The sequence below is a fragment of the Cetorhinus maximus genome, chromosome 28 (assembly GCF_964194155.1).
Source record: "Cetorhinus maximus chromosome 28, sCetMax3.hap1.1, whole genome shotgun sequence".
Classification (NCBI taxonomy): Eukaryota; Metazoa; Chordata; class Chondrichthyes; order Lamniformes; family Cetorhinidae; genus Cetorhinus; species Cetorhinus maximus.
The window spans coordinates 19,618,426-19,631,162 of record NC_135906.1 but is presented as its reverse complement, the minus strand read 5'-3'; the positions used below and the strand labels follow the sequence as shown (position 1 = coordinate 19,631,162).

Here is a 12,737-nt window from a genome sequence, read left to right as displayed (position 1 = left end):
GAACATCCACACTGGCTCATCCAGATTGGTCTAAGTGGTAGTTTAACTGAAAGCACCATGTGCTAATGGTTGATATTACATTGGCCACTCAGCCCAACTGGTCCATGCTGGTTTTTATGCTTCAGACAAGCCTCCTCCCATTTATCGTCATCTCACCCTATCAATATATCCTTCTATTCCTTTCTACCTCATGCTTATCCAGCTTCCCCTTATTCGCCCTCAACTATTTCTGTGGCAGAGTTCCACGTTCCCACCGCTCTCTGTGCAACGAAGTTTCTCCTGAATCTTTATTGGATTATTTGTCACTATCTTACATTTTATGGTCTACAGTTCTGGTCTCACTTCCAAATGGAAATATCTTCTACGTCTAACCTAATAAATCCCTTCTTAATTTTAAAGGCCTCAACTGGGTCACCACTCAGTCTGTTCTTTTCTGGAACAGCAGTGGTTTAAACATGGACAAAAAAGCTGAACTCCTGAGGTGAGAGTGACTGCCCTTGACATCAAGGCAGCATTTGACCGAGTGTGGCATCAAGGAGCCTCAGCAAAATTGGAGTCAATGGGAATCAGGGGGAAAACTCTCTGCTGATTGGAGTCGTACCTAGTACAAAGGAAGATGGTTGTGGTTTGTTGGGGGTCAATCATCTCGGCTGCACGATATCACTGCAGGAGTTCCTCAGGGTAGTATCCTCGGCCCAACCATCTTCAGCTGCTTCATCAATGACCTTCCTTCCATCAGAAGGTCAGAAGTGGGGATGTTCGCTGATGATTGCACAACGTTCAGCACCATTCGCGACTCCTCAGATACTGAAGCAGTCTATGTCCAAATGCAGAAAGCCCTAGACAATATCCAGGCTTGGGCTGACAAGTGGCAAGTAACATTCATGCCATACAAGTGTCAGGCAATGACCATCTCCAACAAGAGAGAATCTAACCATCGCCCCTTGATGTTCAATGGCATTACCATTGCTGAATCCCCCACTATCAACATCCTGGGGGTTACCATTGACCAGAAACTGAACTGGACAAGCCACATAAATACTGTGGCACCAAGAGCAGGTCAGAGGCTAGGAATAGTGCAAAGAGTAACCCACCTCCTGACTCCCCAAAGCCTGTCCACCATCTACAATGCACAAATCAGGAGTGTGATGGAATACTCCCCCACTTGCCTGGATGAGTGCAGCTCCCACAACACTCAAGAAGCTTGACACCATCCAGGACAAAGCAGCCCACTTGATTGGCACCCCTTCCACAAACATTCATTCCTGCCACAGTAGCAGCAGTGTGTGTACCATCTACAAGCACTGCAGGAATCCGCCAAGGCTCCTTTGATAGCACCTTCCAAACCCATGACCACTACCACTAGAAGGACAAGGGCAGCAAATAGATGGGAACACCACCACCTAGAAGTTCCCCTCCAAGTCACTCACCATCCTGACTTGGAAATATATCGCTGTTCCTTCACTGTCGCTGGGTCAAAATCCTGGAACTCCCTAACAGCACTGTGGGTGTACCTACACTGCATGGACTGCAGTTGTTTGAGAAGGCAGCTCACCACCACCTTCTCAAGGGCAATTTGGGATGGGCAATAAACGCTGGCCCAGCCAGCGAAGCCCACATCCTATGAATAAAACAGAAAAATTCCCAAACCGGAAACTGCAGACCCCAAGAGGTCTGTAGAGACTTTCTGGGTGCTTTGCAAAATACAGTGGCAGCTGGAAGCGTGCTTGGTGCAAGCCGGGAGGTGGGAGCAGAGTGCGGCCGACATATGTGCAGCGCTGGTGGGATGGCTATCTCATTACAGAGGGGGAAGCGCACGTGGAGGAGTACTGAGAGAGGCAGGAAGATCAGCAGGTAGGTCATGAATAGTTGACTGATATTGGATCCCTAATTCTGCCATGGAGGGTTGAATTGTTTTAATTTATCACTAGATAACCATTTCCTCATACCCTTTTGACAGGATGTCAAGGCAGTGCAATCGGCACTTTTTTGTATCTGTTCATGCTGAGTTAAAAAGCAGCACAGAAAGTCCAGGAATAAGGTAACATTCCCACTCTCAATATGAACTAAACAAAAGAGGTGTTTAGAAAGATATACAGGAAAAATGGAACTAGATTAAAAACTTTCACATTAACAAGGCACAATGTTTTTTGGTTAATCTTTAATAATTAAGGTATAGTTCGTGGTACAAGAAATAAACTGATACTTCACTTTCCCGCCCTACTTAAGATGCAGGTAAAACTGATTTAATAGACAGTGATCTCAACGCAGGACATTGCAATGAGGTACAGTGGTATACTACGCTGTTCCCAAATGCTGTTTTCCTATCGTCACCTCCATGGTGGAGAGGTCAACAAGGGATGTCCCACAGGAGGAGCTGGGCAGAGGGAGACCTTGTGACAAAATCATCCCCAAGCCACTCTGGCATATTTCCTGGCATTGATGGGGCTTTGAGAATGGGTTATGGAACTGGCCTTGCTCGCTTCCCTGTCACTGTCAGACACAGTTGGTACGAGGAAGCAAAGTTTAAGAACAACATCAAAAGAATCAAGCTATCACTCACCAAAACATTAAGGCATTCATTGTTTTTAGCCAACCCCTACCAGTGACCAAGTCCCACTTCACCAAGAGATAGGCACCAATTAAATGCTGCTCACCAAAACAATGTTAATATTGTGGAGGATAGTTTTACATAAATTGATAAACAAATGTCTCTGTTCAGTTTATAGATTGAATGCAATTCTAATTAAAATAAAGTTCCTGACCCTGCTGGGGATTGCTGGACTAGCAAAAGTACAAATTACTTCCTTGATTTACCTAACAAATTAATTCTGTTCAGAGGGATTTGTATTGTGGAAATATAACACTGAGTAGTTTAAAGAAATATTTGCCCACATAAGTCACTAACTTAAAAAAAAACAGTAATTGTGTAAAAGCGCTTGTAATGCTTCAGTGACATGATCATGGTGCTAACAAATTGAAGTAAATTTCACTTTTGGTAATGGAGGAAATCTTAATGCTGTAAATGCTGAGTGCCACTTCCAACATTACATCAACGTTCTGGTGTATTCATCAGCTCTGAAGCTGATGTTTAGGAAGTTATACACAATAAATGCAAAGTGCTTTATCCAAATAAGTTTTCTGAAGTTTTCCCCCTGTAATCTATGTTCTATGTCAGATGTGCAAGATTACTGTCCTGTAATTTTGCATGTCTACCATTTCTGAGAACTATGACACAATCGGGCCTGATGCTCCCCAGCACTAACAGTCTCTTAATTTGGAGACCATCCTGGCAGCTGCTCCTAAATAGATACCTTGGGGAGGCAGGTGACGGAAATCTGGAACTCTCTTTCCCCAAATAGCTGTTGAGGCTGGAAGTGAACTAAAAATATCAAATATCAGCGATTTTTATTAGGCAAAGGTAACAGAACATCCACGATTTAACTGAATGGCTAAAAGGGCTGAACAGCAATTCTTGTTCCTGTCTTACGGAGTAGCATGTTGGAAGGATGGGATATAGATCACCTGGTCTCGGCTGTGCTGCTGTTTAGAATGGAACGCATGGATAAGGAGCCCCTGACCACTACCCACAACACTGGTGTACTTCCTACTGTCTGGTTTCAAAGTAGCCACTGGTCATCTTATGGGTTGCAAATTATGCAGAGAAGATAACTAGGAGTTAGGAAATGAACATTAGAAACATAGAAAAGAAATACTGATTATTATTACGTAATATAAAAATTGACTGGGCCAGGGATCACTTTAAGACACAAATGAAACCAATGGCCGGTTTCATGCCTGTTATGTACAGGAATTGACTTCCCATGGCCAAGTCAGGGTTATGGAATATCTAATTCACACAGGCCAGCTGTATTCTGTGTATTCAATACAATATTGGTATGTTACAAGAATTTGTACGCTGGAAATGAGATTTTCAGTCTCAACAATATTTTCAATCTATTTTGACAAAATGCACTTGGAAAAATCGCTATACAGGAAATTACAATGCATGGTGTTCAATAGGGGAAACAAAAAAACTTAACACAAAGTGGAATGCTTCACATCCCAGCTCCAGCAAGATAAGGTCAGAGGATAAACATGAAGGCAATCCCAAAGTGAAAGATGGCGTGATATTACGGTTATTAATCCTCCAGGATTGGCCTGGAGTCTCCAGAAATTAAAATGTTAATCTCCAGGGTAATCGTGGGAGCAACCCAAGAGAAAAGTCAAAGGGACATTTACAAGGGTTTTTTTTTCAATTGAACATTCTTGTTTATTAGTGATAAGAATATTGGAGATGGTGGGGGGGAGAATATTGGAGATGGAATTGTTTTAATCAGGTAGGGCAGTCAACAACAAGTTATATTTATATAAATGTAAAACATCTCCAGGGGCTCTTGAATTTGCAACCCTATACAGAACGGTGTTATTCCAGTGATGATATTTTCATATCAGTCTGGATTGGATTACGTCAGTGGGTCCTTTTTATACTCCTGTAGATATTGCTGAAAAAAAGAGACATGTTTGAGCTTTTCATCTTGCACTCCGTCAGGACTCTTGGTAAGAATACCAATATAAGGGGAAAACAACAATTTATACTGTATGTGAAGAGAGTGCTGATTGGTTGGTAAGTGGACTCTGATTGGTAGAGGGGTTGCCATGGAGAATGCAGCAGTGATAGTGACTGACAATTACCCGTCAAACATTATTTGAAATTTAAACCAGGCAGCTTGACCCTGATTGGTCAAGGAGGAATGAGTCAGCAAATGGCTGTCACTTATTTTGTTTAGCTGAAACAGGTACAATGTGTGTACATGTTCTTCCTGTCTGCAAAGAACAGGGCCCTGTGTATTAATACATGTAGCTTCCAATACACACACATGCACCACACTGCGCGACCAACTGACAATCTTAAATTGGTTGTCAGCGTAATTCTTGGCATAGTGAGGATTAGTTAGCAAATGTTGTCCAATCGGGATATATGTAAGATTGCTTTGCACTGTATTAGGGAATTTTACTCTATAAAGGAAATTAGCTGACGTGGTAATGGGCAAAAAGGTGGTGTTCCTCTATACTGCCCAAAATTCAGGAACAGGTTTTGCTCCCAAATGGATATTACATTCCTTATTCCTCGATTCTATAGGTTTATCAATGTGAAGTTGGAGAGAGTTCTTGTTGACAGTGTGGTCCCAGGGAACCCAGTTACTGTGCCATCAAAACTCTGAGTACAGTTTACAGTGACAGTGCTGTTGCTATGTAACAGGATAGCTTATAACAGCTCTCAAATGCTCTCTTGTTACGAGGGTGGTGATTTTTGCGGGGTCTTTGTGATTTACATCTCAGAGCGAGCAGCCAATGCTCCTCGATTAGGACTCATTGCCATTGATAACAAATCTCAAAGTCATCACTTGTGCAGATTCAAATTCCATCTATTCAAGTTGGTAAAGAAACCCATCTCCATTATCTTTAAAAACATCTACATGTGTCACAAAACTTTATTTAAAAAGCTACAGCCATTAAAAGAAGGAAATGAATAATCTCAAGAACCATATTTCTTTAAACAGGATTATGGTGTTAATAAATGGTGTGCAGTGCAGCCCAGCCTTTGGTACCTCACCAACAGAGATGGGATCAGCAGTGAAACCGTGCAGCCACCATTCAATACTCTGTTGGTGTTCACTGCCAGGGTTCACACAGGGAGAATGGTGACCTAGGCAAGCTCTTGAGGGCTGCCAATATCCCTAAGGACTGCACAAAGTAGTTGAGATGAATAGCATAGGTTCATTTAAGGGGAAGCTAAATAATAGACAAGGGACCATGGAACAGAGGATATGCCAATAGGTGAGATGAAAAGGGGTGAGAGGAGGCTCATGTGGACTTAAACGCCAGCATAGACCAGTTGAGCCAAATGGCCTGTTTTCATTGTAAATTCAACGTAATGTTTCTAATTACCCAACACAAGATAAACAGGAGACTGCAAAGAGAGGAGTTTGTACTGGTGACAGCAGGAGGTTTAAATCTTTTTGCAGGACTGTGAAGAGTTTAAAATGCACATTGTATATGGCGAATGTGTTCTTGTATGCTCACCATCACTTGTCACATGCTGTTTATTTGTTAAGTGACAAATGTGGGCCAAATCTTGAACACAGCAAAAACGGACTCCACTGTTAGGCAGGTCACTAACCAGAGGACATAGATTTAAGGTATTTGGCAAAAGAGCTGGAGGCAAGATGAGAAGAGTTCCTTTTTAATGCTGTGCATTGTTATCTAGAATCTGCTGCCTGAAAGGGCGGTGGAAGCAGATTCAATCGTAACTTTCAAAAGGGAATTGGATAAATACTTAAAAAAGAAAAATGTTCAAGGCTATTGGAACAATCAGGGGAACGGGATTAATTAGATAGCTCTTTCAAAAAGCTGACACAGACAATAATGGCCAAATGGCCACCTTCTGTATAATTCTATGAAAATTACCTTTGGTATCAGCACAATCAAGCATTAAGATACTATCAGCAATGGGCAGGGGCATACATTATCCAGAGGTTCAATTTTTGCAAGGGGTTCCTGAAATTCCACAGGAAAATAACCCAATGAATTTCACACCTTTCCTAAACTTAATGAACCAACAACTGAAAGAGCCACTCATCAGTACCAGCCCTTTTTTAAAAAAAAATTCATTTTATAGGATGTGGGCATCGCTGGCTAGCCCAGCATTTATTGCCCATCCCTAATTGCCCTTGAGGTGGTGGTGAACTGAATTCTTGAACCACTGCAGTCCATGGGGTATAGGTTTTTTATTAGGCTTCTAAAATAAAAACAGGAAATGCTGGAAAAACTCAGCAGGTCTGGCAGCATCTGTGGAGAAATAAACAGGGTTAACGTTTCAAGTCAAATATGACGACTTTTTAAGAAGAGTCATATTGGACTCAAAACGTTAACTCTGTTTCTCTCTCCACAGAGGCTGCCAGACCTGCTGAGTTTTTCCAGCACTTTCTGTTTTTATTTCAGATTTCCAGCATCCGCGGTATTTTGCTTTCCCTTTAGGCTTCTGTTATTTTTCTCCACAGTTCTGAAATTGGAAGGCTCACTTAGGTTTTCAGGGAGCGTCTGGAACAGGTTCTTTGATCCTTTGTTGTTTAGTGAAAGGATTGATTTCCTTGTACTCAGGATTCGATGAACAGTAGAAACTTTTGGGGTCGCACACCCTTGTAAATGTTGCAATGTCTTCTAACACTAGATGTTGCTAGAGAATTGGTATGGCTCACTAGCAGCCTCTAGAGAGAGAGCTCACTGCTGCAACAGTTTAGTACGGCGTGGTAAATCTGTCGACTGTCTCAAAACCAAGTGCCCAGTTTCGCTTTTGTAATTTTCAATGTCTCTTCTGCATTCAAAGTATAGTATTAAAAACTAAAAAACAGTGCATCAAATCATTCTTCAACCAGTTTATGTAAATAATTCATTGCCCCAAACACCCCTCTCCAAATATTCTTTCCAGAGCAGTTCATGTTACAAAGTGTTTTCTGTTCCATTATTGCAGGCGTCAGTATTGGAATGTTTGTCATTGTCTTTCAGTCTTGTGTGTTGTTCAGCACTTCATTTATTAGGACCATGCAGGGATTACACAATACCCCAATTAATTTAATCAATGACCTGAAAGGAAACCAAACAAAAGACAACTTTAGAATTTTATTTTGCTTCACCAATTTTCTACTTGAAGTCATCGCCAGCTGTTTCAGTGAACAGAAAGGAAAAGGCAACAGAGTGTGTAAACACCTCACTCAGCGCAGAAAACGGTCTAAACTAAAAACAGAAAATGCTGGAAGACTCAGCAGGTCTGGCAGCATCTGTGGAGAGAGAACCAGAGTTAACGTTTTGAGTCCAATATGACTTCTGCAGAGCATTTTCCAGCATTTTCTGTTTTTATTTCAGGTTTCCAGCACCCACAGTATTTTGCTTTTATCACAGAAAGCTGTCCGCTGTGTACTCTGTCAAAATGGTGCCCAACACCTCGAGGGACTTCCTCCTGGCTTTGCTATGCCCCTCCCCCAATCCCCCTCCCAAAAATATTACCCCATAATTTAACATTGAACCTGGCTCTTCACGGGCGCCTCCTATTGTTCTGTGACAATATGTTGGGAGTCCAATGCATTCGGCCAATAGGGCAGAACAGAGGGAGACAAAGTCCACAGGAGTCAGTGCTGACCCAGGGAGCGCTGGGGGTAGGAGAACCAGCAAAAGTGTGCCACTCCCAAGCTCTTGATATTTGTCACCTCGGCAAGAAAGAACTTGCATTTATATAGCACTTTCCACAATCTTAGCACGACTCAAAGTGCTTTACAGCCCATGATGTACTTGTGAAGTGCAGTCACTGTTGTAATGTAGGAAACATGACAGTCAATTTGTGCACAGCAAGCTCCCATACACAGCAATGTGATAAAGACCAGATAATATACTCTAGAAATATGCAAACAGAAAATGCTGGAAATACTCAACAGACCAAGCAGCATTGGCAAAGAGAGAAACAGAGTTAACATTTCAGGTCTTTGACCTTTCATCGGCAAGTGTCTGAGGAAGTGATCGACCTGAAACGTTAACTCTGTTTCTCTCCCCACAGATGCTGCTGAGTATTTCCAGCATTTTCTGTTTTCATTTCAGATTTCTAGCAATTGCAGTGTTTTGCTTCTCTTTTACTGTTCTAACGATGTTGGTTGAGGGAGTGTGAAATTGAACAGCATAATTTTATTGCACACTTTTTTAAAATACCACTTTCCTCTGCTGAGTGTCCCAGGACACTCAGTCAAGCCTGGGATCGGGAGGAGACCATTTGTCCCGTTGAGCCTGTATCACCATTCAATGAGATCATGGTTGATGTGACCTAACTCCATATACTTTCCTTTTCCCCTTAATTAGACTTTGATCACTACAGCAGCTCACTAAGGATCCACTGACAGCAACTTCCAAATTTGTGACCTCTACCACCTAGGAGGACAAGAGCAGCAAGCATATAGGAACACAAGTTCCCCTCCAAGTCACAAACCATCCTGATTTGGAACTATATTCCTTCAGTGTCGCTGGGTCAAAATCCTGGAACCTGGATCTCCCTCCCTAACAGCACTGTGGGTGTAACTATGCCACATGGGTTGCAGTGGTTCAAAAGGCAGCTCACCACCACCTGCTCAAGGGCAATTAGGGATGGGCAATAAATGCTGGCCCAGCCAGTGACGCCCACATCCCATGAACGAATAATTAAAATCAAGCACACTTGGTGGTGAAGTGTAGAATTACAAAGTTTACAGTCAGAATAAGAAGCTTATAGATGGCCACGCTCTATATTCGGGGAATAATACATAGGATATCAGGCCACTTGGCCCAACCAGTCCATACCAGTAAATATTTTAAAAATATATAAAACGTGCAGACTAAAAGTATGAAACTTATGTTACCATTTACTGGACGGCTGTATGATGCCTGATGACGAGCTCATAGCAGAAGGCAGGATTTTGGAGGTCTGAAGGGATTATCATTGGATGGAACCCCCATAAGCAGGAGATCTTTGTGAGCATTCTGGAGGCAGAAGTTTTTCAGATCCATGGCTGCCTGAGAAACCTGAGAAATGGTCACAAAATCACGAAATCAGAGATAAAGTACTAACATGGTGGCCTCAGGGGTGTGAGCTACAGTACGTGGCTGTGGGAAGTGAGGTACTGGGACATATACAATATATTTGTGCTGTTTTGAGTGATTTATTTATTGCTCCTGTTGGGGTTTGGATCATAATTATAACTAGAAGGCTGTGACTGATGCAGATGAGGTGAAGTGGGGCAGAGATTATTGAACAAATAAACAAGTACGTTGAAAATCATGATGGGTTTAGAGAGAATAAACTAAGGGAAATAAAAGCAAAATACCGCGGATGCTGGAAACCTGAAACAATAACAAAAATAGCTGGAAAAACTCAGCAGGTCTGACAGCAACTGCGGAGAGGAATACACTTAACGTTTCGAGTCCGTATGACTCTGAATAATATGACTCTGTCCGTATTAATGAAGGGAAACTGTTTCCAATGGCTGAAAGGGTCAATAACCAGAGGGCACAGATTTAAGATGATTGGCAAAACAACTGCAGATGACGCTTTTTTATGCAGCGAATGGTTAGGATTCGGAATGCACTGCTTGATAGGGTGATGGATAAAGATTCAGTAGTGACCTTCAAAAGGAAATTGGATAAATATTTGAAGGAGAAAAATTTGCAGTGATATGGGGAAAGAACAAGGGAGTGGGACTAACTGGATTTGAAAGAACCACCACAGGCTCGATGGACCAAATGGCCTCTTTCCGTGGTGTACTAATCTATGACTCTATATATAATTACAACAGACATTGACAGCCAATATTACATCCACCAGCTTCTCTACAAGATCTAGCCTGGTTAGTCTAACTCCTCTATCTCTGAATATTCCAAGTGATTTGCCTGAATGAAAACATTTTTTGGTGAATAATTATACCACAAAACAGCTAGCTGGATTTCCTGGTTTTGAAAAATATTCGAGGCATGTTGCTGTCATAAGCATAACTTAGCAGATGTTAGAGAGTGTGTTTATTTGAAAGTGACCTGGCTCTTCCTTCCAGCCTCAGTCTAGACTGAGCTATCCTCCCAAGCTCTGGTTTTCAAACTCCCTCTGGCGTCACCGGGACCTCTCGGCTGAGGCAAAAGTTGCGACGTAGGATTGGCCTTGGTGTCCCTGGGGAAAGGGAGAGGGAAAGATTGGCCCGAGATCCCGATCTTTGATCCCCACGCTGATAGGCATTTTATTACAATTAGAGTTCGGCTGTTCAGCAGTGATGCTAGGAACACTTATTCACACAAAGGGGGATGGAAACAGGAACTCTCTCTCCCCAAAAAAATTGAGGGTGGGGATCAATTAAAAATTCCATTCCTGGGATTGATAGATTTTTTTGGGCAAGGAGAAGAGTTACAGAATCGAGGCAGTAGATGGAGTTAAGAAACAGATCAGCCTTGATCTCCAATTGACTCGAGAAACTGGAGAAGATATGCTGAAATGTAATGCCCTCCTTAGTTAACTAGCCTGAGGACAGTTGCTGTCTGGCCCCATACATAAGGAATGGGGGAGGGGGGGCTGGCAAAGGCTCAGGGTCTATACCCCAATATGGGCTGTAGGCATCAGGAGGGGAAGGGAGAAACAAATAATAGGCAGGATTCTGGTTTATCCATGCTCCTTACCAATTAAAAAATAGTCAGGAGGAGCAGGAGTTAACAAGAAATTGGATGGGTAAGTGTCAAAAGTCAAAAGCTGCTGGTGAGGAGTCAGCACAGTTCACTCACTGTCTTAGTTCTTGGATTGGACCCAAGTGATGAACAGCCTGACTTACTTTATGTTTTACACATGACCATGAGCAGACACTGAGCATCTTTGTTTCATAGTGCAATCAGCAGTAAGCCCTAACCACAGTGCAATGATATTCACAGAATCACAGGATGGTTAAAGCACAGAAGGAGGCCATTCAGCCAATCATGTCCGTGCTGGCCCTCTAAAGGGGCAATTCACCTAAGTCACTTTCTTGCCTTTTCCCCCGTTGCTCTGTAAATTTTTCCTTTTCAGATAATGATCCAATGTTCCTCTTGAATGCCTCGATTGACCCTGCCTCCACCACACTCTCAGCCAACGCATTCCAGATGCTAACCACTCGCCGTATAAAAAGGTTTCTCATGTCTGCTTTTGCTAATTCCCTTAAATCTGTGCCCTCTACTTCTCAATCCTCCCACAATGGAAAAAGTTTCTTCCTATCTACTCTGTCCAGACCCCTCATGATTTTGAATACTTCTACCAAATCTCCACTCAACTTTGTCTTCTCCAAGAACAGTCCCAACTTCTCCAATCTATCTACATAACTGAAGTTCCTCACCCCAGCAACCATTATCATGAATCTTTTCTGCACTATATCTCTCAAAGAGTGGCTCCCAGAACTGGCTGCAATACTCCAGTTGACGCTGAACCAGTGTTTTATACAGGTTTAACATAACTTTCTTGCTTTTGTACTCTATGTCCCTATTGATAAAGCCCAGGATGCCGTATGCTTTATTAACCACTCTCTCAACCTCTCCTGCCACCTTCAATGATTTATGCACATATATACCCTTTAGAATTGTACCCTTTATTTTATATTGTCTGCATTCTTCCTACCAAAATGAATTGTTTCACACTTCTCTGCATTAACTTTCATCTGCCAATTGTCTGCACGTTCCACCAACTTATCCTTTGGAAATTTACATTATCCTCCTCGTGGTTCACATACTTCCAAGTTTTGTATCATCTGCAAATTTTGAAATTGTGCCCTGTATACCATTAAAATATATCAGGAAGAGCAGGGATTCGAACACCAACTATCTGAAAAACAACCATTCACCGCCACTCTCTTGTTTGCTGTCACTTAGCCAATTCTGTATCCATGTTGCTATGTCCCTTTTATTCCATGAGCTATAACTTTGCTCACAAATCTGTTGTTTAAACCCTCTCCCCTCCTTTCTTGTTTACCCCCTAGGGAGTTCTCTGCCTCTCACCTTAAGCCTCTCCACACTGGCCTCCAGCCTCAGTTGCTCCACCACTTTCTGCATCACCTGGACACTGTTACTATTCGACATGTTTCAATGGAGCCAAAAGACTTCAACACTTTCCACCCCAAAGAAAAGTTAACAAAGTAACAAGTCCACACCCAGCTGGC

General features: G+C 42.4%; 1 protein-coding gene across 1 annotated transcript; it reads right to left on the bottom strand.

The window, feature by feature from the left end:
- Positions 1–7,424: 7,424 nt before the first annotated feature.
- Positions 7,425–12,737, bottom strand: LOC144668893 (guanine nucleotide-binding protein G(I)/G(S)/G(O) subunit gamma-10-like). The gene is made up of 3 exons (XM_078531351.1): positions 12,577–12,737; positions 9,441–9,603; positions 7,425–7,647 (listed from the first exon to the last, which is right to left on the bottom strand). Exons 1-2 carry the CDS (start codon positions 12,655–12,657, stop codon positions 9,478–9,480), a joined length of 207 nt encoding a protein of 68 aa, XP_078387477.1. The 5' UTR covers positions 12,658–12,737; the 3' UTR covers positions 7,425–7,647; positions 9,441–9,477.

What these genes read in the sequence shown, in the direction of transcription:
- LOC144668893 (XM_078531351.1), bottom strand. Translation starts at nt 12,657, where the DNA reads ATGTCGAATAGTAACAGTGTCCAGGTGATGCAGAAAGTGGTGGAGCAA. An exon ending in CCAGTGTGGAGAGGCTTAAG is followed by an intron (nt 9,604 to 12,576) that starts GTGAGAGGCAGA and finishes ACCATTTCTCAG; the next exon opens with GTTTCTCAGGCAGCCATGGA.